We start from the raw sequence: 24,528 nt of genomic DNA, 5'->3' as shown, positions 1-24,528 counted from the left end.
AAAATGCCTGGCATCAGTAATCGCCCATTGCAGACTACAGGGAATTCAAATTTACCCATACCTGGACGACTGCCTGCTACAAGGGGACAACAAAAGCAAGCTGACAACAGATTTACAAAGGGTCATTTACTTGCTACAAGGACTGGGATACACAGTCAATTTACAAAAGTCAAGGCTGATACCATCCCAAACAAGGACGTTCTTGGGCTGAATTGGACACAGTACAACAAATGGCATTCCTGACTACAGAAAAACAAAAGAACTTCCTCTTTACTTCTTGGCACTAACAAAACTGAACAAGTTAACAGCAAGAAAAGTTCTGCAGGCCTTGGGCTTCATGGCATCATGCATAATCTTGGTCCCATTTGCCAGACTACATATGAGGAAACTACAGTGGTACCTAAAGAATTTATGGTCCCAACACAGACACAGTCTAGAAACAGAAATCCCACTAATTCCATGCTTAAAACAGGAGTTCCTATGGTGGGCTCAGGCATGCCAGTCAAACCCAGGCCTACCCTTTCGCAGATGTCAACCAAGCCAGACCATCACAACAGACGCTTCAGACCTAGGATGGGGGCCCACATGCTGGACAAATGCGTGCAAGGATTGTGGACACAGGATCAACTTCGCCTGCACATCAATCTAAAAGAAATGCTGGCAGTAAAACTGGCAATCCAAAAGTTCAAACCATTTCTCGAAGAGGGCCAGTTGATGATAAGGACAGACAACACCACAGTCATGTGGTACATCAACAAACAGGGAGGCACTCATTCATACTCCCTATGCAGAATGACCTTGGAGCTGTGGACCCTGGCACTCAGCTACAACATTCAGTTACAGGCAATATTTGTACCGGGAAAGACAATACTCTAGCAGACATATTAAGCAGAACCACTGGATGCCCACGAATGGAAACTGCACCGGACATCTTCAAGACCATCTCAAAGAAATGGGGAATGCCACAGATAGACCTATTCGCATCACCTCTCAATCACCAGCTCAAAAATTCTGCACAAGGACATTCCACCCACTAGCATGGAAAGTGGACTCACTCTCCTTCAACTGGAAAGGCCTAACAGCATATGCATTCCCACCTCTTCCTTTGATACACAAGGTACTACTAAAAATCAAGGAAGAACGTCCAAGGATAATCCTGATAGCTCCAAACTGGCCAAGACAGCACTGGTACCCACTACTGAAGAGCATGTCTCGAACAAAATGTGGCCAATACCTCTGATGCCTTTGATGTTAACTCAGAACAACTACAGCATCATACATCCAAACCTAAAACGCTGCAACTGACTGCATGGAACATCACATAACAGCAGCTAATCCAGAACTTTCCCAAAGAGTTAAAGACATTATTCTTGAAGCACGCAGACCTTCAACAAGAAGGAACTATGCTGGAAAATGGAAAAGGTTTGTCATTTGGAGTACAGAAAGAGGAAAAGATGTGTCAAACATAGATATGCCTAACATTCTGGAGTATCTGGCGAACTTCTTCATTCAGGCCTGTCCTACTCCTCCATCAAGATACATGCATCAGCTATTTCAGCAGAATACAGCTTTGATCCACCTGTTTTTCGCACCTTTGCTCAGGCAGTTCCACAGAGGAATCAAGAATGTAAAACCTCCAAGGAAACCACCATTACCAGCTTGGGATTTAAACTTTGTGCTAGAAAAGTTGACACTATCACCCTTTGAACCAGCAGCAACAGCAGACCTACAACACCTGTCATGGAAAACTGCTTTCCTACTGGCAATAACTTCAGCAAGGAGGGTTTCAGAACTACAGGCCTTAATGGCAGTGCAACCCTTCCTAATCTTCCACCAAGATAGAGTGTCCATGAGGACTAATCCTACATTTATGCCCAAGGTGGTATCCAGAGTGTCTTTGAACCAGGCAATCCACCTACCTACCTTCTTTCCCAACCCACAAAACAGAGGGAAAGAATACTGCATACCTTGGATGTACATAGACAGCTACGCTACTACTTGGACAGAACAAAAACAGCAGAAAGACTGACCAACTTTTGTAGCCTATGCAACAGGAAGGGAAGGAAAAGCTATTTCCAAACAGACAATCTCCAAATGGATAGGAAACTGCATACGTTACTGTTACTCCTTCCATGGAAAACCAATTCCACAGAACATAAGACCTCATTCTACAAGGGCAACAGCCACTACCACAGCCTTCTTACGAGGAGTGGCAACCAAAGACATTATTGAGGCGGCTACTTGGACCTCCGTGCATACATTTGCCAAGCATTATAATTTGCCTCTATATTCCAGATCCCGAGCAGGGTTTGCCACTGCTGTACTGCAAGGGATCCTAAACACACCATAATCTACTTTATCCTCCTCCCCTTGTTGGCTATGGTATTCTACCCACTTGTTATGACTGCAGATGCATCCATGAAGGACATAGTACAGTTTTGTACCTACCATAAATGTAGATGTCCGAACTGGATAGCATCTGCAGTCAGGATTACCCTCCCTCCTTCCCCTCTGTGGTACTCCTAGGGTGTTTACCCTCCTAATAGCTAGCTGTTGGGGTGAGTCTTTTATGGTGTATTTGTTTGTATATATGTACATATATGCTTATTGTTGAGTTTACCTCTATCTATTTGGAAACATTGGCATCTATCCAAATTTTTAGCATGCAAGAGGGCTACTGGCATCTGGGGCAAGAAACACTGAGGAAAATGGCGTCGGCTGATGCTTTTATACCCGAAGACCAACAGAGATGACGTCGGGTGGAGTGCGACATCAGCCGAAGCCGGACCCGGACTTTGGAATCCGGCCGACTGCAGGGCTGCCTGACGACAGGACAACCCACTTGTTATGACTGCAGATGCTATCCAGTTCGGACATCTACATTTATGGTAGGTACAAAACTGTACTTTACCATCCCTCAGTGAGCAAGTGATGGATGTCATTCTGGAGTCAAGGAGGCCTAGTACTAGAAAATCCTATGCTGAAAAATAGAAAAGGTTCTGTTTCTGAAGCCAAACACAGGGGTGGATACAACTGTGCCCAATTTACCACACATTCTTCAATACTTAACTGAGATGCTTCACAAGGCCTTTCCTTTTCTTCCATCAAAATCCATGACTCTGCCATTTCCACTCATTATAATACAGAGCTACCCCTCTTCCCTCATCCACTGCTGAAGCAATTCCTCAGAGGGGGCAGAAACTTAAGACCACCCAGGAGAGCCCCTACTCCAGCCTGGGACCTTAACTTTGTATTGGAAAAGCTCACTCTACCTCCCTTTGAGCCAGCTGCAAATGCAGAGTTGAAATTCCTTTCTTGGAAAACAGCCTTCCTTCTAGCCATCGCTTCAGCAAGAAGGGTGTCTGAATTACAGGCCCTCATAGCAATGGAACCTTTCATAATCTTTCATGCGGACAGGGTGTCCCTCGGGACCAATCCCTCCTTTATGCCCAAGGTGGTATCCAGTGTGGCCCTTAATCAGACCAGTCATTTGCCAACCTTCTTTTCTAATCCACAGAGCAAAGGGGAGTGAATACTGCACTCCTTGGACGTGCACAGACGACTTTAGATTTTACTTGGACAGGACTAATCCTTTCAGGAAATCTGAACAGCTGCTGGTTGCATTTGCTGGAGGGGCAGAGGGGAAGGCCATTTCAATGCAAACCCTTTCTAAGTGGATAGGCCATTGCATTCATTTCTGCTATAAGCACCATGGAAAACCTACCCCACAGGGGATAAGACAACATTCAACCAGGGCTGCATCTACCTCTGCAGCCTCTCTCTGAGGTGTCCCTACCAGGGACATCCTAGAAGCTGCTACCTGGAGTTCTGTACATACCTTCACCAAGCATTACCCCTTGTCATTTTTTCTAAATCCAGAGCTGGTTTTGCCACTGCAGTCTTGCAGGGCCTTATAGCTGGTCTTAATGCTATCTAATTGCCTCCTCCCTTCCTTAGCTTTTGGAATCTACCCAAATGTAATGACTGCAACAGTGAAACATGAAGAACATAATACAGTTGTGTACACTTACCATAAATGTCGATGTTAGAGTGTATTCACTGTTGCAGTCCTGGATGTCCTTCAAGAATGCAACTGCAGTCATAACATCTGGGTTGTCCTGCCTCAGGCAGCCGGATTCCAAAGTCTGGGTCCGACATCGGCTGATGTCGCATTTCTCTCCGACGTCATAGCGGCTGGAGTACATAAGCATCAGCCGACGCCATCTTCAGTCTTTCTTGCCACGCGGTGCCCGAAGAAGAAGCAGTTCGCAAGTGCCGGTCGGTCAGCTCCTGTATTCTTCGAATCCGAAGTCATCAAAAAAGCTAAGTACCCCGTTGGGGACCTTTTCTTGCCTCAGCCGATGTCAGAAATTCCTGAAAAAGTAAATAATTGTTTGTCTTGTGGTAAACAAATACCGCATAAGGATTTCCACTCTTACTGCCTTCCTTGCCTTGGCCCAGACCATGACGTCTCGGCCTGTGCTGCCTGTGCTCGCTTCAATAAGCGCACTCTCAGGCGCCGGGCGGAGTTCGCTGAAGACTTTTTCGGTGAAAAATTTGATTATACAATGCCGTCGGAACTACCGACATCGCAGACTCCCAAGAAATGAAAAGACCGGGACCGACATCCTCGGCCCGCGTCTTCCACCGACTCCACGCCAAAACCTACCGCGAGTGCCCCGGTTCCCTCTGAGGTGGTTATTTCACCGCTCCGAACTGAAGACACCGCATTACCGATACCTCCGATACCGGAGACCACACCGACACCAGTTATTGATTTTTCCTCCGGATACTGAAACCGAGGAAATGCCCGAGACCATTGCTGTGGATAAAGGTCACTCCTGCACGTGGAGCTGCTAGGCCTCCCATGTCCATGTCTATCAAGGCCTACACATGTGCTAAGGCAGCCAGCAAGACCCAAGCACCTTACTGCTAAAGCCTTACCTCAGCCTACTCCTGAAACACAAATCATGACTATGGCCGCAGACTTAATTTCCATGGTCAGAGGTTCCCAGGCCCATCCAGAGAGAGGATCCCAGCCTCCTTCTGATAAGAGGCCCCGGGTTGAACCCTCTGACCCTCTCCCTTCAAATGAAGATTCTGAGGACTCTGTTCACTCTGATAGCCAGGAAGAGCCCTTCCAGACCTATGAGGACTCGGTTGCAGATGATTCCATCCCCTCGGCCTCCCCTTCTGAGGATATTTCTTTTGGGGAAGTTCTGCGTTCCATGAGGGAACATTTTAAGTGGCAAGGTCAGGAATATTCTGATTCCAGAAAGCGCCTTCGAACCTTCCTTAAAAAGCCCCAGCACAGGCCCTTAGCTATACCTCCTGTGCTTGATGTTTTGGATGATCTATACTCTGACTCCAGTGTTACCCCTGATACTCTTCCTCCTGCTCCTGCGAAGCCTGACAGATACTATAGGGTCCCAGAAACACATTCTCATTTCTTTAGGGCCCATGCTGTTGATTTAGAAACAATTTCACAGGGACCGAAAGGGGTTTCAGCTACCACTTCCAAAAATCCCTTACCTTCCAACAGGGAAGCTAGGTCATTAGAGAGATGGGGGAAGAAGGTCTACACCTCCACTACTTTATCGATGAGAGCTCTCAATTGTCTCTCTCATATGTTTCAATATCAGGATTACCTGTTAGATGATTTACAGAAAACTTTGGCCTCTTCTGAACCTTTAGATAGGAAATCTTTGCAGGAGGCTGTACATAATTCTCAGCAAGTTAGCAATCACTTTCTGCAGTGTGGATATGATGCATTGGAAGCTTCATGTAGGGCAGCTATGACAGGGGCGGTCATTCGTAGACATGCATGGTTAAAAGAACAACCTCTACCAGATCATGTTAAGGCAAAACTTCTTGATGCACCCTTGGAAAAGAACAAGCTTTTTGGTGCTAATGCTAAAGATGTGTTAAAGTCCATTGAGGAAAAAGCCAAGTCAGTTCAGACAGTCAAAGATTTCCTCCAGGTTCAGCCTCCCAGATTCAGCAGAAATTGACCTTCAAAAAACTGGTCCTTTCCTAATCCTGAAAGATTTCAAAGGGGCAAAAACAGGCGTGGCCGAGGAAGAGGACAATACAGAGGTTCCTACAGGGGACGGCAATGGCAACCAACAAACCAAAGAAGTGACGCAGGGGTTTCTCCTGCCCCACAGGGACAATCTCACTGACTTTCCTCTACTTCCGCTGACCAAGGAGCAAACAGAAGCTCCTTTGGGTGGAAAATTATCTCTGTTTTCAGTCAATTGGCACAGATTGACAAAGGACAAATGGATTTTGGACATTATAGACCGAGGTTACAGGTTCCACTTTCATACCTTACCAAGAAAACAAGGCATGCCAAACCTACCACAAAACCAGAGGGCAGAGGCTACCAAGCAAACTTCTCTGCTTGCTCAGATCAAAGCAATAGAAAAAGTTCCACAACAAGAACAAGGCCAGGGGTTTTACTCAAGACTGTTCCGTGTTCCAAGAAAAGAAACTCAATGGAGACCAATACTGGATTTGTCCGCATTAAACACTTTTCTCATAGTACCAAAGTTCAAAATGCTGACGCTACAGCAACTCCTTCCCATGCTGGGCAAGGGGTCTTGGCTGATTACTCTGGACCTCAAGGAGGCATACCTGCATGTCCCTATCAGACACAGCTGCAGAAGATACCTCCGATTTCTTGTAGGGCCGGAGCATTATCAATTCTCAGCATTGCCATTTGGCTTATCTACTGCGCCCAGAGTATTCACGAAATGCCTGGCTTCAGTAATTGCTCATTGCAGGCTCCAGGGGATCCAAATTTACCCGTACGTGGACGACTGCCTCATACAAGCGGACGACAAACTGATTTTGACAAAAAACTTGAATTATGTCATACAATTGCAACAGGCTCTGGGATACACAGTCAATTTCCAAAAGTCAAGACTTCAGCCATCCCAGCAAATAACCTTCTTAGGAGCCAAACTAGACACAGCCTCTCAAATGGCTTACCTGACAGAAGACAAGCAAAAGAAGTTAACTCATTATTTCAAAGGTTTGGCAAAACTCACCCAGATGACTGCATGGAGATTCCTACAGGCCCTGGGTTACATGGCATCCTGCATTCTCCTGGTTCCATTAGCAAGACTACACATGAGAAAGCTACAATGGTACCTAAAAAGCTTATGGTCTCAGCACAGCAACAACCTAGAGGCAACCATTCCGCTCATTCCATGCCTACAGAACGAATTCCTATGGTGGGCCTCAGTAAGCCAGGCAAACACAGGTATGTCATTCAAAAAAACTCAGATAACACAGACCATGACCACAGACGCCTCAGACCTTGGATGGGGGGCGCACATGGAAGGCAGATGTATTCAAGGACAATGGTCTCCAAAGGAAACACATCTGCATATCACCCAAAAAGAAATGCTGGCAGTAATGCATGCCATCGAGGCCTTTCGACAACAACTTCAGCAAGGACACTTGCTAATACGGACAGACAACACCACTGTGATGTGGTACATAAACAAGCAGGGGGGCACCCATTCTTAACCCCTTTGCAGACTAACAATGAATCTTTGGGAAAAATCACTGAGCCTAAACATACAGTTGCAATCACAGTTTGTTCCAGGCAAAGACAATGTGCTGGCGGACAGCCTCAGCAGGAATTTTCTAGACCCCCACGAGTGGAGGTTACATCCAGAAATCTTCATACGACTCACCTCAACATGGGGCAGGCCAGAAGTAGACCTATTTGCCTCCCACCTCAATCATCTACAAAAGTTCTGTTCAAGGACATATCATCCACAAGCATGGAAAACAGATGCTCTCTCATTCAACTGGAACTTCCTAAAAATCTATGCATTCCCACCTCTGCCACTGATGACCACAGTATTACTAAAGATCAAAGCAGAGAAGCCCAAGGGGATCCTAATAGCTCCAGACTGGCCAAGACAGCACTGGTACCCACTACTACGGAGCATATGTCACAACAAAAAGTGGGCCCTTCCCCAATGGCCCCAACTTTTGACTCAACACAACTTCAAGACAGTACATCCCAACATTCAGACGCTGCAGCTAACAGCTTGGGAGATCCCATGAATAACCTCAATCTATCTCTCTCCAAGGAAGTTCAGAGGATACTAACAGAAGCCCGAAGACCATCCACCAGAAAGGTCTACTCGGCAAAATGGAAGAGATTCAGCATTTGGAATACCAGCAAGGGTCATGATGCATCATTATTGAACATCCCTCTCATTCTGGAATATTTGGCAGATATGCTACAGAACGGACTCTCATATTCTTCCATAAAAATACATGCTTCAGCTATTTCAGCTAGATATAACACTGATCCACCAGTGTTTTCACATCCTTTAAGGCAATTTCTTAGGGGAATCAAGAATATAAAGCCACCAAGAAAGGCTCCAGTACCAGCTTGGGACCTCAACTTTGTCCTAGAAAAACTGACTCTACCTCCCTTTGAGCCAGCAGCTTCTGTGGACTTGCAATTTCTCTCATGGAAGACAGCTTTCCTGTTGGCAATTACTTCAGCAAGAAGGGTTTCCGAACTACAGGCCCTAATGGCAATACCACCATTCATAATCTTTCACAGAGACAGGGTCTCCTTACGAACCAACCCTACCTTTATGCCAAAAGTGGTATCTAGGGTTTCTTTAAATCAAGCCAGTCACCTGCCTACTTTCTTTCCCAATCCTGAGAACAAAGGGGAAAGACTGTTGCATACCTTGGACATTCACAGACAACTTTGCTACTACCTGGACAGAACTAAGACCAGTAGGAAGTCTGATCAGCTTTTTGTAGCTTACGCCCCCAGAGTACAAGGAAAAGCAATTTCCAAACAGACTATTTCTAAATGGATTGGACATTGCATCAGATTCTGTTATTCCTTCCATGGAAAGAGTGTACCAGCCAATGTCGGACCACACTCCACCAGAGCTACAGCCACCTCAACAGCATTCTTAAGAGGGGTGCCTACAAAAGACATTCTAGAAGCTGCTACATGGAGCTCCGTGCATACATTTTCCAAACACTATAACCTTCCTCTGTATTTCAGATCCAGAGCAGGCTTTGCTTCTGCAGTCCTGCAGGGATTGATAGCTACACCATCCCTTTCTTAGAACATTCCACCTCCCCCAGCTAAGCTATGGTATTCAACCCATATGTTATGACTGCAGTTGCATTCTTGAAGGACATAGTACAGTTTTGTACCTACCATAAATGTAGATGTCCGATAGATATGCAACTGCAGTCGGGTTTTCCCTCCCTCCTTCCCCTCTATGCCTTGGGTCCACTCCTATCCCTGTTACCCTTAGCTGGGGATATCTGTTATGGTGTATCTGTTTATTGCATGTTTATTTGTCTGGAAATCTGTTTTTTCTTCCAATTTGGTTACAGCCTTCCTTGGAGGGCACCTGGCATCTGGGGCAAGAAACACTGAAGAAGATGGCGTCGGCTGATGCTTATGTACTCCAGCCGCTATGACGTCGGAGAGAAATCGACGTCGGACCCAGACTTTAGAATCCGGCCGACCGAGGCTGCCTGAGGCAGGACAACCCATATGTTATGACTGCAGTTGCATATCTATCGGACATCTACATTTATGGTAGGTACAAAACTGTACTTTACCCTCCCTCCAGCCCCCTGACTTCTATTGACTGTACCTCTATTCTTGCTTACTATGCTTAAAGCTTTCTGGTGTATTTGCTTTTTGTTGGAGGTGTAACCTTGTATGCAATTGCTTCCCATTATGGGGGCACCTGACATCTGGGGCAAGAAAAACTGATGTAATGGCTTCAGCTGCGCACTTTATGCCCCTGACTACTGATGTCATGGAAGATGAGACTGCAACCTTCGCAGGACCCAAAACTTGATAATCAGGCCGACTGAGGGCTACCTGCAAGCAGATAACCCAAATGTAATGACTGCAACAGTGAATACACTCTAACATCTACGTTTATGGTAAGTGTACACAACTGTACTTTCTGCCTCCACACTTTCATCTTCAGGTGCTGTACTTCTAAGCCTTTTTTCCCCAGACCATAGTTCAGTTTTGTTTGTTGCAGCAAGTTTGATGATAGGCTGTCACACTTTTCTCTCCATCTTATAAGTTGAAGTGCAGTAATGCTCTGGGTCCTTCTCTGTTGAAAACTAGTTTTCCTTGTATGGTGTGGCCACTGTTTGCTTATTCTTGATTGTTTATCATTCAAAGTCGCATCACAGAAGTGCGACTCACTAGCCCTTGAATCACACTAATTTAATTATTTTAACATTTTTGTATGTAGCCAAAAAAGTCAATGTTAAGTTGTCTATCTTGCCTTCATTCTTGCTGGATGGGTTCGGAGCTGATCCTCGGCTCTGACTCTGCCTTCTACTAAAGCTCGAGCGCTATTTACTGGCTCGAGGCCTCCCCATATCCCACAGTGCTAGGCGTCAGATACCCAGATCTCGTTTGCCGCTTCAGCTATGAGGTTGCGTTTTTTTTACTGGCTCAGGTCGTATTAATCCTTTATCTTTTTCAGCTAAAATGTAACTGTTATTTTCTTAGACTTAGATTGTCTTAACTTTTAGTGTAGTTGTACTGTGTGTATCCTAGTTTGTCCCACTTAGGAAACTCGTTTTCTGTTAGTTTCTCCCCTCCCCCCCTTTGTTCCTTCTCTATTAATGGCTACCCCCCCCCCCTTGTTGTAACTATAGGTGTAGTGTTTAACCTTGTAATTTTTATTTAGATTGTTGTAGTTATTTTTTAAGTGTGGGTGTTTGTGATAGTTTTTTCTACTCACTACTGTTGCCTGTTGCCTTATCTAGTGCGGGCGTGTGACTGTCTGTGTGTCTGGTTTAAGCACTAGAGTAACATTATTTTCTCTCGTTGGTATCCCCGGGCCAGTATATCCAAAGATACCAAAGTTTCAGGCTTCAAGTGTGACTTGTGCTGTCAGAGGATGTCTGACAGACGGTCACACTTCTTGCGTGTATTGCTTGGGTTCCCTACACCTGCAGGACTCCTGTTCGGTCTGTCATGCCTTCAGCCCGAGAGTCCTGCAGGAGCGTAGGAATAAACTTATCTTGAGAGGCCTAGTCAAGCCAGAGGGATCCCCAGCAAAGCCTCAGTCGGGAAATCCTCAAAGCCCGCCAAACCGTCGGCTCCCAGTTCGGAGCTGTCGCCGGGCGGAGCATCTGCCTCTTTTGGCTCCGGCTGGGGCCGACACCTCTAGGCCTCTATCAGCTCCGACTTTGATGTCGGAACTGTCATTAGGCCGGAAATGTTCTAGGTCCCCTTCCCTAGAATCGGTCCTCTCGGCTCAGAGGTCACCGTTACTGCAGTCGGAACGGAGCCATAGGTCCCATTCATCTCTGTCTTCCAGGTTATCCGACCATGACTTAGAGAGGGTGGTCAGTAGACTACTTGCCAAGATGTTAACCAGCCCTTCTCAACAGACTGTGGCTATCCCGGTGTCTTCAACATTTCCTCCACAGACTCCTCTTTTGTGTTCGGAGCCGGAGCTGGTTGGGGCTCGAATCTTGGAAACGTCTGAGCCTATACCACACCTTTCGGCTCCTTCGTCATCTCCGATCTCTTCATTAGCTCCTTCCTTGGAGGGATCTGGGCGCCAGGACTCCCTCGTCGGCTCCGAGGGGGGTGAGTGGCATCGGACCCTTGTCCGACCCCATTCTTCCTCTCGGGGCTTCGGCGCAGGTGAGCTCTGCCTCGGAGCCATCCCTCTCGGTGCCGGGAGGGGTTCATGTCTCTTTGAAGCAGGGACCCTCTGCTTTGCCCGACAGGGGCGCCTTCGAGGTCATGAGGAGCGTGCTGACTCCTGTGTCGGCTCCACGATCGGCCTCTTCAGCTCCTCCCCCATGGTGCCTGCATCTGTCTCTGTTCACCCTCCTGACCTCAAGTGTGGAGAACAGATGCTCCAAGTCGCCCCATTGGGTGTATCTTCCTCTTCCGAGGCCTCCCCTGATCATTCGGAGGAGCCCCCTCGGAAGAGAAAATGTAAGAGGAAACATGTTGACTCCCCTGAGTCAGTCACGTCTGATACCGACTTGGAGGATTCAGAAGGGTCCCCAAGGTCCCCCTCTGAGGATGTCTCTTTTCAGACATCTTAGAGATCCTTAGGCAGAGGGGGAACTGGACTGCCCTTAACCCTTCTGAGGACGAGTCGGTGAACCTGGATGCGTTTGGCTCTCGCCCTTCCACCTTCTGGGTGTCTCCACCTTTCGACCCACTCACGGAAGTGGTGGCTCGAAAGGCGTGGACAGCCCCGGACACAGTGGAACCAACTCCCCGCAGGCCCACTAAATTTATTACAGCCCCATCCGACAAACAATTTCTGACAAAAGGTATCCCTGTTGATGCCATGGTGGTGGCAGCAGCCACTAAGAAGGAGTTGGCTGACCCTTCGGTGCCTGTCCATCCACCTAATAAAGAATCTAGGACAATGGACAGGTACGGGAAGCGATGTTTTCTTCAGCGACCTTTCCATACAGTCGCTGAATTATCTGTGCGATTTCACCCGCCTTCAAAGGGATCTTCTTAAGGAACTGGGTGATGCCCTTTAGGATCCATCAGCTGCGAGTTCTCCAGACAAGATTAACTCCCAGCTGGCAACCCTTAACTCTATAGTCAACACCTCCATGCGGCTCATTTCTTATGCAGCCGATGGGGCGAGTAGGGCTGCAGGTACAGGCGTGGCTTTGAGAAGACATGCCTGGATGCGGTTATGCAACTTTGCTGACCCCTTTAAGGCGTCCTTCACCAATTCCCCCTTCGATGGTTATCCTCTGGACCACAGGTGAAGGATACCCTTACCAGGTGTGAGCAGGAAGGCAAGACTCTCTCTGCCGTGCGAGTCTGTTTTTCTACTCCCTCTAGACCATACCCTAAAGGTCAGAAGAGTGGAAAAATGTGGTTTCGGAAACCCCAGGGAAGTCGTGCCTGACATACGAGGCAAGTTTCCCTCCAGGGGCAGAGGAGGGAACAATAATAGATGCCGCCCGAGGGGCAAAGGGGGTCTGCAAAATCAGGGTAGCAGAGAATTTTTCTCTGACAAACCCTTTCAGCACCTCTGAGGGGCTGCCCGACTGTCCACCTTTGGAGGCAGTCGGGGGAAGATTGTCACTGTACCCAGAAACCTGGCAACTCCTCACACAAGACAAATGGGTACGGTCTATCATATCCGAGGGTTACAAAATCCCCTTTGTCCACACCCCTGTACAAACAAACGGGTCCCTTCCAGATGTTCCACCCGGTCTAAGGGATCAAGCAGTACTAGAAATTTCAAAACTGCTAGAAAAAAGGGCCATCCAGCCAGTCCCAGCAGACCAGCAAGGATCCGGGATTTACTCCCAAGTTCTTTTTGGTACCAAAAAAACAGGGGACTGGAGACCCATTTTGGATCTCAGCAGGTTAAACAAATCTGTTCAAAGAACGAAGTTCCGGGTGGTCATGCTTCAGTCAATTCTACCCTTTTGGATGTGCTCCATAGACCTTCAGGATGCGTACTACCATATCAAAATGGACAGATGCTCCAGAAGGTTTCTCCGCTTCGGCTGGGAGCCAGTCACTGTCAATTCAGAGCCCTGCCCTTTGGTCTCACCACAGCCCCCAGGATGTTCACCAAATGCATGGCAGTGGTTACAGCTCACCTGAGACTGCGAGGATTCCAGGTGTTTCCATATCTAGACTACTGGCTCCTGACTGCTTCCACCAGGCATCAGCTAGTAAGAGCCAGGGATTATACATCCAAACTTGCTCCGAGCTAGGTATCTCTATAAACTTCGAAAGGTCTGCATTGTCGCCTTGTCAATCTATAACCTTTATAGGCACAAGATTAAATACAAGAGAGTTGTCGGCAAAACTTCCCTTAGAAAGAGTATCAGACATTCGCTGACATGTCCAGACCTTACTACAGTGCAAGAGAATTCAGGCCAGATTTGTACTGAAAACCTTGGGTCTCATGGCAGCAGCAATCACATTAATTCCCCTGGCTCGTTTTCACATACGGGTTCTTCAGTGGATTCCTTTTACCCAATGGCCTTTTCAACAGCTTCCGATGTCTCTCAACATAATAATCACCCAATCATGCAAAGACCACCTGTCTTGGTGGATGGTCTCCTCTCAAGGCAGACCGTTGTTCTTCCTCCTCCTGTTGCCACGATGACAATGGATGCCTCCCTGATCGGGTGGGGGGCATTTTCAGGGCAGGACTGTCCAGGGCACTTGGCAACCTCTAGAGTACCACCTGCACATAAACGTCTTGGAGATGAGTGGTACTTTTAGCGTTGCAAGCTCTTCAGGACTCTCTACCCACCGGGACTATTGCAGTTCAGACAGAGACAGTATGTCTGTAGTGTGGTACATCAACAAGCAGGGCGGAACCAGGTCCTATCCCTTATGTCGAGAAGCACTCAGACTCTGGCAGTGGGCGATCTCCTCTCAACGGTTTCTGATAGCAACGCACATCCCCGGGAAGTCCAACGTCATAGCGGACTGGCTAAGCAGAGCTATTCTCATGCCTCACGAGTGGTCTCTCAATGAGTTAGTAGCGGCCAAAATTTTCCGCAGATGGGGTCAACCTTGCTGCGACCTTTTCGCAACCCCTCTCAACAGCAAGTGCGACGATTTCTTCACTCTCTTCCCCCTCCCCGGCCACTCCCCCAGAGACGCTCTAGTTCATGATTGGCCCCCGGGTTCTTCTGTATGCATTCCCACCCTTTCCCTTAATTCCCAAACTAATTCAGAAAGCGATCGCATTGGGATCCAGGATGATCCTCATTGCCCTTTACTGGCCTTGACAAATTTGGTTCCCATTCCTACATAGTCACCTGCTGGAGCAGCCTTGGAATCTGGACCCAGTGCCAGACCTCTTGGTCCATCAGTCGGGCAGGCTGCACCAATCCCTTCAGTCTCAAAACCTCATAGCTTGGTTGCTCCACTTCCAACCTTAGCCAGGCTTCCACATATTTCTCAGCCAGTGCGTGAAATCATCCTTTCTTCGCACAAATCGGCTACCAGGAAGACTTATGCTAGTAAGTGGAAACGTTTCTCTTTCTGGGCGGAGGCTAGAAATATAGACACCTTTACAGACCCTGTCCATCACTTTCTAGATTTTTTAGCAGAAATTTTTTGAGCAGGTTCCTCGTCTGCCACCATTAGGGTCTAGTTGGCTGATATCGCTAATTTCCACGCTAGCCTGTCAGAAACCAGCATCATGTCCCACAAACTTTGTAAGGCCTTTCTTAAAGGGACTATTTTACTTAGGCCCCTGGTTAGAGATCTCCCGCCTCCGTGGGATTTAAACCTGATATTAACTTCCTTGATTCTCCCTCCCTTTGAACCTGTGGCCTCCTGTTCCTTAAAATTACTCTCCTGGAAGACGCTCTTCTTAGTAGCAATCACCTCAGCTAGGAGAGTGTTGGAACTTCAAGCCCTCTGTATTAGTCCTCCGTATCTTGTTTCACAAGGATAGAGTTTCACTCAGGACTAATCCCTCCATTCTGCCCAAAATGCTTTCTGAGACAAATCTGAATCAGGCTATTGATCTACCGGTCTTTTTTCCAAACTATTTGAACAGAGCTGAACAAAAGTTACACCAATTAGACGTTCACAGGCAATTACGTTTTTATTTGGATAGGACTAAACAAACAAGAAAATCGGACCAACTCTTCCTATCCTATGCTGAGGTGGTTGGCCTATATTATCACTTTGATTTATCAATTGAGGCATAAAGAACTCCCTACAAAACCAAAAGCTCATTCCACCAGAGCGTTAGCTACATCAGTAGCTTTTCAAGCAAGACTATCAATGGAATCTATTTGTGCTGCAGCCACATGGGCTACTCCTCATACTTTCATTTCACATTATAAGTTGGATATGGTCTCCAGGAGTCGAGCTGATTTTGGTTCCACTGTGGTCAAGAGTCTGTTCCGATGAGCCACCCAGGGCTAAGGTGCTAGGGACGCTGTCCCATCCAGCAAGAATGAAGGCAAGATAGACAACTTTAAGAAGTTATGTATCTACCATAACGTTTCATGTTGGTGGTCTTCTTCTCGCCTTCTTTCTTGCGTCCCACCCTCCATCCCCCTAGCCTGGACAGACAGAGAAGAACCCCTTTTGAGGCCTTCTCCCTCTAGCTGAGTTTTATCTAGGTTACGACGTCCTCTGTTTTTAGTGCTGTAGGTAAACCTTGTAGTTTGCACAGGTGTCCTTAATTTTTTTTTCCACTGTTAGCTCTGCCAAATGAGATCTGGGTATCTGACGCCTAGCATTGTGGGATATGGGGAGGCCTCGAGCCAGTAAATAGCTCTCGAGCTTTAGTAGAAGGCAGAGTCAGAGCCGAGGATTGGCTCCGAACCCATCCAGCAAGAAAGAAGGCGAGAAGAAGACAACTAACATGGAACGTTATGGTAGGTACATAACTTCTTATTGTGTACTATTGTCCACTAAACATAACTTTGAAATGCTTGCATAGATAGAAAAATGCTTGTTTATTGTAGGAAGCCTGGAATTCATGATAGTTTGGTAATCTACAGTTTTAAAAACTTTGCAGAACCTTACAAATCTAAAACTTTTTTTTCCAGTTTGTTCCTCTGGATTATAAAGTTCCTGCAGAAGTTCCAGTCATCAAACTTGAGCCAGATAGATTGCCACTTTTCAAGAGACAGTACGACAATCATATTTTTATTGGTAATAATTTTTTGATAGTGATTTTACTTGTATTAAGAAGTAGTGTTCTATTAGCTACTGAACGCATCAGTGAATCTTAAAATAAATACCATTGTACAGAAGGTCCCAAAGGAAGTATTTGCATGATCTTGTGAGATGAGTAGTAATGCAGTCATCATAGCAAAAAGTTGTGTGGGCAAAGCACAGCTATCCGTTGGGAAGAACAGGACAGCTAGGTGGTGGTAGTTCAGCAGTGTATGCTACAGAAATATGTAACACTAAGGAAACTGTAAAGTATTTGAAGAGTATCAAGCATTCTAGGCAGATGCAACTGTGGTGCGTTTCAGATTAGATCTTAAGCAGATTACAGTTGGGCTGAGCTTTTGATTTGAAGAGGGAGTTAGCAGTCTTAGTATACTGTTTTACTTACAACAGGTGGGTACTGTGAGAGTTGTACTCTCCACATTCTTGGTTATGCAGTATTAAAAGTAACCATTGAAGATGCTGCAGTCATTAAGATCACTTGGCTCATAGAACTTTTCCAGGTTACCAGATCCTACCACTAAGGCACTTGCATTTGATGGCCCCAGGCTGCTTTGAAGGAATTTGATGCTGAATCTAGATAGCTGTTTATTCCCTGTTAAAGCACCCTGTTTTGCAGGGAAGTGTCACTAGCTTATGTCAGCAAGGGTTTAGTGTTTAAGGAATTAATCCTCCAATTGTAGTACAAAATCTTATTAGAAAGGAAATTAAAGGAAAAAGAGAAGAGATGGATGATGAAGCCTTCTTACAGCTCAGTTGAAAATATTCCTCTGAAGTAAACATCAGACTCCATGCCTCACTTATTTTTTGAGCCTCAAATTCAGGTTCAGGAAATTTCTATCATACCAGACCCTTTTTTTCCTAGCAGGTCTTCCTTCTCCAGGGGCATCTGCCCATACTTCTCAAGTGTACCTCATTACGAGGAACATACCTCATTTGGGGTCTTAAAAAGTTCATGTTCCTCGAAGTTCCACATTGAAAGAGTCTGTGACACATTCAGTGTTAGGATTTTTTTTTTTTAAGTGAAATCCATGGTAAATAGAAATTAATCATATTAATTCATTAAAGGATCAATCATATTAATTCATTAAAGGATCTTCTTTGTAAGTAAAACCAGCATATTTTAACCATCCTATGACCTTCCTAGTTGAAGTGGTTAGTAAGCCATTAGAATGTGTTCCACATTTTGCCCATTTGTTCCACGTTATGAATGTGAGTGTTCCTCATTTTGGAGATGGAAGGTTGAGAGCTATGCATCTGCCTACTCCCGTCTTGTTTTTCTGTTATGTGAGGTATATACTAGTTCTGTAAGATTTTGGAAAAATGGAGAACACCGATTTTACAGCTGCTGCATCAACAATTTTACAGTTTATGATTGGTGGAGCAGTTTCTAGGAGCCAAAGAAATGCACAACATGACCGTTCAGGTGGACAGAAGTCAGGTTTTTTTTACTGCTGCTTACAGAATCCTTAAACTCTTGTATTTCTTAGACTTTTGGATGCAGACCCCCCACCCCCCCAAAAAAAATCCAAAATAAGTCCTCTAAAAGCTGTATCAGCAGCTATAAGTTCTTCAAGCTATACTAAAGCATTAGCATAAGAGTTGCTTACAATAGTACCTGCCCTTTTTAGCTAAGCAGATTTTTTGATTGGCAAATAGTTTTTAGTCTTTGCTCTGTTTTTAACCACCTTGTGCCTAGCAGTTTTTAATGTTCAAGGGTATGAGGTTAAGCCCTGGTGTTTGCCCTCACTGGAAATGGGCATGACAAAAAAAAAAAAAGAATTAAGATTCGGTGAAAAATAGTCCTCTTGTTGTGGTCTGAAATGCCTAAAATCATTAAAGATCTCTATACTGACCTAGCAACTACATGAAAATCTCTCTCTGGAAAAGAGCTGCTCTTTCTTTGGTCATGTAATTGCTCCAACTTAAAGTAAACCTGGAGAAAACACTTTGGTGGTTACTGAGCAGCAGACAGTTCTGTCAGCTTATGGAACCATATTGCTAAGATTCTGGGGCAGGGTTATGCTGCAGCCTGTGCTCTACGTAGTTTCCAGGATTTGTCTGTGATAAGTAAACCACTGCCAGAAGACAGCCTGTTAAGGGTGTCAGACACTGGTAAGATCAGCAGCTTTCTTTCCTGATGATGTATAAGAGATTCTGTGCCATTAGATGCCAGTATAGCTGACACCAGTGCTGTTCGCAACAGCCCTGCTAGCACCTTTGCACGTGCATTTTGTCTGCTTAACAGATTTCCAGCAGCAATCCACCTGGTGTCTGTTGGAAAGGACTTAGGTCCGCCAGTTATCTTACTGATAATTATAATTCTCTCAACCATATGCATACATGCAAGGGATAACTCGTTTATTGTTATTGGTAAATTGACTTACCAAAGCCTTGCTGTTTTTGCAGTTTAAGGTGCTAACTCCCGCTGTAATAGATTAACTGATGTACCAAACAACTCAGGATGTTTAACCCCACTATTTTCCCCCCGTGGCAAGTATCTTGACTTGTCGTCCACCCATCTCCCTCACCTTTGACCTTGAAGTTTAGTCTGTCCCAGTCAGTGAACCATCAATGTTAAGTTGTCAAACTCGCCTTCATTCTTGCTGGATGGGTTCGGAGCCGATCCTCGGCTCCGACTCGGCACTTGCTAAGCTCGAGAGCTAATTTTACCAGCTCGAGGCAACCCTATATCCCACGATGCAAGGCGCGACTACCCCAGATCTCGTTTGCCGCTTCGCGAAGAGGTCTCCTTTTACCAGCTCAGGTAAAATTTAGTATATTTGTACTAAGTCAGTCAGGAAAATTTCCATTTCCCTTATTTCCTTTTCTTAACAGTTAGAGTAAACTAGTGCCTACCTATATTGCCCTATATTACCTGTCAAATTTGTATTAGGGATTGTTTTTCCTCCCTTCCATTATTTTTCTGTCAGGAAGTCTGTGTGTCTTAGTCAGATGTCCTTCAAGAATGCAACTGCAGTCATAACATATGGGTTATCCTGCCTCAGGCAGCCCTCTGTCGGCCAGATTCCAAAGTCTGGGTCCGACGTAGGCTGATGTCGCATTTCTCTCAGTCAGGGCGGCTGGAGTATATAAGCATCAGCCGACGCCATTTTCTTCAGTCTTTCTTGCCGTGTGGTGCCCGAAGCAGAAGCAGTTCGCAAGTGCCGGTCGGTCAGCTCCTGTATTCCTCAAAACCGAAGTCATCAAAAAAGCTAAGTACCCCGTTGGGGACCTTTTCTTGCCTCAGCCGATGTCAGAAATTACTGAAAAAGTAAATAATTGTTTGTCTTGTGGTAAACAAATGCCTCATAAGGATTTCCACTCTTACTGCCTCCCTTGCCTTGGCCCAGACCACGACGTCTCGGCCTATGTCGCCTGTGCTCGCTTCAATAAGCGCACTCTCAGGCGCCGGGCGGAGTTCGCAGAAGACTTCTTCGGCGACAAATTTCATTGTACAATGCCGTCGGAACAACCGACAACGCAGACTCCTAAGAAACGAAAAGACCGGGACCGACATCCTCGGCCCGCGTCTTCCACCGACACCACGACAAAACTAACCGCGAGTGCCCCGGTTCCCAGTCGGTTATTCCACCGCTCCGAACCGAAGACACCGCTTTACCGATACCTCCGATTCCGGAGGCCACTCCGCCAGTTATTGATTTTCCTCCGGATACCGAAACCGAGAAAATGCCAGAGACCATTGCTGTTGATAAGGTCACTCCTGCACGTGGAGCAGCTAGGTCTCCCATGTCCATGTCTATCAAGGCCTACACACGTGCTAAGGCAGCCAGCAAGTCCAAGCATCTTACTGCTAAAACCTTACCTCAGCCTACTCCTGAAACACAAATCATGTCTATGGCAGCAGATTTAATTTCCCTGATCAGAGGTTCCCAGGCCCATCCTGAGAGAGGATCCCAGCCTCCTCCTGACAAAAGGCCCAGGGTTGAACCCTCTGACCCTCTTCCTTCAGATGAAGATTCTGAGGACTCTGTTCACTCCAAGCCAGGAAGAGCCCTTCCAGACCTATGAGGATTCAGATGCAGAGGACTCCATTCCCTCAGCCTCCCTCCTGAGGATATTTCTTTTGGGGAAGTTCTGCATTCCATGAGGGAGCATTTCAAGTGGCAAGGCCAGGAATATTCTGATTCCAGGAAGCGCCTTCGAACCTTCCTTAAAAAGCCCCAGCACAGACCCTTAGCTATACCTCCTGTGCTTGATGTTTTGGATGATTTGTATTCTGACTCCAGTGTCACCCCTGATACTCTTCCTCCTGCCCCTGCCAAGCCTGACAGATACTATAGGGTTCCAGAAACCCATTCTCATTTCTTTAAGGCCCATGCTGTTGATTTGGAAACTATTTCCCAGGGGCCTAAAGGGGTTTCAGCTACCACCTCCAAAAATCCTTTGCCTTCTAACAGGGAAGCAAGGTCCTTAGAGAGAATGGGGAAGAAGGTTTACACCTCTACTACTTTATTTATGAGAGCTCTCAATTGTCTCTTTCACATGTTTCAATATCAGGATTTCCTGTTAGATGATTTACAGAAAACATTGGCCTCCCCTGAACCCTTAGATAGGAAGTCTTTGCAGGAGACTGTGCATAATGCTCAACAGGTTAGCAATCACTTTCTACAGTGTGGATGTGATGCATTGGAGGCTTCATGTAGGGCAGCTATGACAGGGGCGGTCATTCGTAGACATGTATGGTTGAAAGAACAACCCTTACCAGATCATGTTAAGGCAAAACTTCTTGACGCACCCTTGGAAAAGAACAAGCTTTTTGGTGCTAATGCTAAAGATGTGTTAAAGTCCATTGAGGAAAAAGCCAAGTCAGTTCAGACAGTAAAAGATTTCCTTCAGGTTCAGCCGCCCAGATTCAGCAGGAACTGGCCTTCTAAAAACTGGTCCTTTCCTAATCCTGAAAGATCACAAAGGGGCAAAAACAGGCGTGGCCGAGGAAGAGGCCAATACAGAGGATCCTACAGGGGACGACAATGGCAACCAACAAACCAAAGAAGTGGCACAGGGGTTTCTCCTGCCCCGCAGGGGCAATCTCAATGACTTTCCAATAGTTCCGCTAACCAAGGAGCAAACAGAGGCTCCTTTGGGCGGAAAGTTATCTCTGTTTTCAAAAAATTGGCACAAACTGACAACAGACAAATGGATTTTGGACATTATAGACCACGGTTACAGGTTCCACTTCCACACTTTGCCAAGAAAACAAGGCATGCCAAACCTTCCACAAAATCAGAGGGCAGAGTCTATAAAGCAAATTTCTCTGCTTGCACAGATCAAAGCAATAGAAAAAGTTCCACAACAAGAACAAGGCCAGGGGTTTATTCAAGGCTGTTCCTTGTTCCAAGAAAAGAAAGTCAATGGAGACCAATACTGGACTTGTCCGCTTTAAACACTTTCCTCATAGTACCAAAGTTCAAAATGCTGACTCTACAGCAACTCCTTCCCATGCTGGGCAAGGGGTCTTGGCTGATTACTCTGGACCTCAAGGAGGCATACCTGCATGTCCCTATCAGACACAGCTGCAGAAGATACCTCAGATTTCTTGCAGGGCCAGAGCATTATCAATTCTCAGCATTGCCATTTGGCTTATCTACTGCACCCAGAGTATTCACGAAATTCCTGGCATCAGTAATTGCTCATTGCAGGCTCCAGGGGATTCAAATCTACCCGTACCTGGACGATTGCCTCATACAAGCGGACAACAAACTAACTTTGACAAAAAACTTGAATTATGTCATACACTTGCTACAGGCTCTGGGATACACAGTCAACTTTCAAAAGTCAAGACTTCAGCCATCCCAGCAAATAACCTTCTTAGGAGCCAAACTAGACACAGCCTCTCAAATGGCTTACCTGACAGAAGACAAGCAAAAGAAGTTAACCCATTACTTCAAAAGTTTAGCAAAGCTCACCCAGATGACTGCAAGGAGTTTCCTACAGGCCCTGGGTTACATGGCATCCTGCATCCTCCTGGTTCCACTAGCAAGACTACACATGAGAAAGCTTCAATGGTAATTAAAAAGCTTATGGTCTCAACACAGCAACATCCTAGAAGCAAATATCCCACTCATTCCATGTCTTCAAAAGGAATTTCTATGGTGGGCCTCAGCAAGCCAGTCAAACATAGGTATGTCATTCAAAAAACCTCAGATAACACAGACCATGACCACAGACGCCTCAGACCTTGGGTGGGTGGGGGGGGGGGGGCACACATGGAAGGCAGATGTATTCAAGGACAATGGTCTCCAAAGGAAACACATCTGCATATCAATCAAAAAGAAATGTTAGCAGTAATGCATGCCATCGAGGCCTTTGGGCAACAACTTCAACAAGGCCACCTATTAATACGGACAGACAACACCACAGTGATGTGGTACATAAACAAGCAGGGGGGCACTCATTCTTACCCCCTTTGCAGACTGACAATGAATCTTTGGGAAAAATCACTGGGCCTAAACATACAATTACAATCCCAGTTTGTTCCAGGCAAAGACAATGTTCTGGCGGACAGTCTAAGCAGGAATTTCCTAGATCCCCACGAATGGAGGCTACATCCAGACATCTTCCTACGACTCACCTCGACATGGGGCAGGCCGGACGTAAACCTATTTGCCTCCCACCTCAATCATCACTTACAAAAGTTCTGCTCAAGGACGTATCATCCACAAGCATGGAAAATAGATGCCCTCTCATTCAACTGGAGCACCCTGATAATTTGTGCATTTCCACCTCTGCCACTGATGACCACAGTGTTATTAAAGATCAAAGCAGACAAGCCGAAGGGGTTCCTAATAGCTCCAGACTGGCCAAGACAACACTGGTACCCACTACTACGGAGCATATGTCGCAACAAAACGTGGGCCCTTCCACAATGGCCCCAACTTCTGACTCAACACAACTTTAGGACAGTTCATCCCAACATCCAGACGCTACAGCTAACAGCTTGGGAAATCCCATAAATAACCTTGATTTACCTCTCTCCAAGGAAGTTCAACGGATACTAACAGAAGCCCGCAGACCATCCACCAGAAAAGTTTACTCAGCCAAATGGAAGAGATTCAGCATTTGGAATACCAACAAGGGTCATGATGCCTCATTTTTGAGCATTCCTCTCATCCTGGAATACTTGGCAGATATGCTGCATAAAGGACTTTCATTCTCTTCCATAAAAATTCATGCTTCAGCTATCTCAGCTAGATACAACACTGACCCACCTGTGTTTTCACATCCTTTAAGGCAATTTCTTAGAGGAATCAAGAATATAAAACCCCCAAGAAAGGCACCAGTAGCAGCTTGGGACCTCAATTTTGTCCTAGAAAAATTGACTTTACCTCCCTTCGAGCCAGCAGCTTCTGTGGATTTACAATTTCTTTCCTGGAAGACAGCTTTCCTGTTGGCCATTACCTCAGCAAGAAGGGTTTTGGAATTACAGGCCTTAATGGCAATAACACCGTTCATAACCTTTCACAGAGACAGGGTCTCCTTACGAACCAACCCTACCTTTCTGCCAAAAGTGGTATCTAGGGTTGCCTTAAATCAAGCAATTCACCTGCCTACTTTCTTTCCTAATCCTGAGAACAAAGGGGAAAGACTGTTGCATACCTTGGACATACACAGACAACTTCACTACTACCTAGACAGAACCAAGACCAGTAGGAAGTCTGACCAGCTTTTTGTAGCTTACGCCCCTGCAGTACAAGGAAAAGCAATTTCTAAACAGACAATTTCAAAATGGATTGGACATTGCATCAGATTCTGTTATTCCTTCCATGGAAAGAGTGTGCCAGCCAATGTCAGAC

At 46.0% G+C, this 24,528-nt stretch overlaps 1 protein-coding gene across 1 annotated transcript in view; it reads left to right on the top strand.

The window, feature by feature from the left end:
- The window catches only part of LOC122814937 (39S ribosomal protein S30, mitochondrial-like), a 299,636-nt gene that overhangs the window by 121,007 nt on the left and 154,101 nt on the right, over nucleotides 1–24,528 (top strand). The window contains exon 2 of the mRNA XM_044087201.1: nucleotides 16,585–16,690. Within this exon, the coding sequence (XP_043943136.1) occupies nucleotides 16,585–16,690 (106 nt within the window). The remainder of the gene's footprint in view (nucleotides 1–16,584; nucleotides 16,691–24,528) is intronic.

The sequence above is a fragment of the Protopterus annectens genome, chromosome 1.part1, assembly GCF_019279795.1.
Source record: "Protopterus annectens isolate FY-2018-M chromosome 1.part1, PAN1.0, whole genome shotgun sequence".
Classification (NCBI taxonomy): Eukaryota; Metazoa; Chordata; order Ceratodontiformes; family Protopteridae; genus Protopterus; species Protopterus annectens.
The sequence above is the reverse complement of the archived record's forward strand: the minus strand, read 5'-3'. Positions and strand labels throughout refer to the sequence as shown.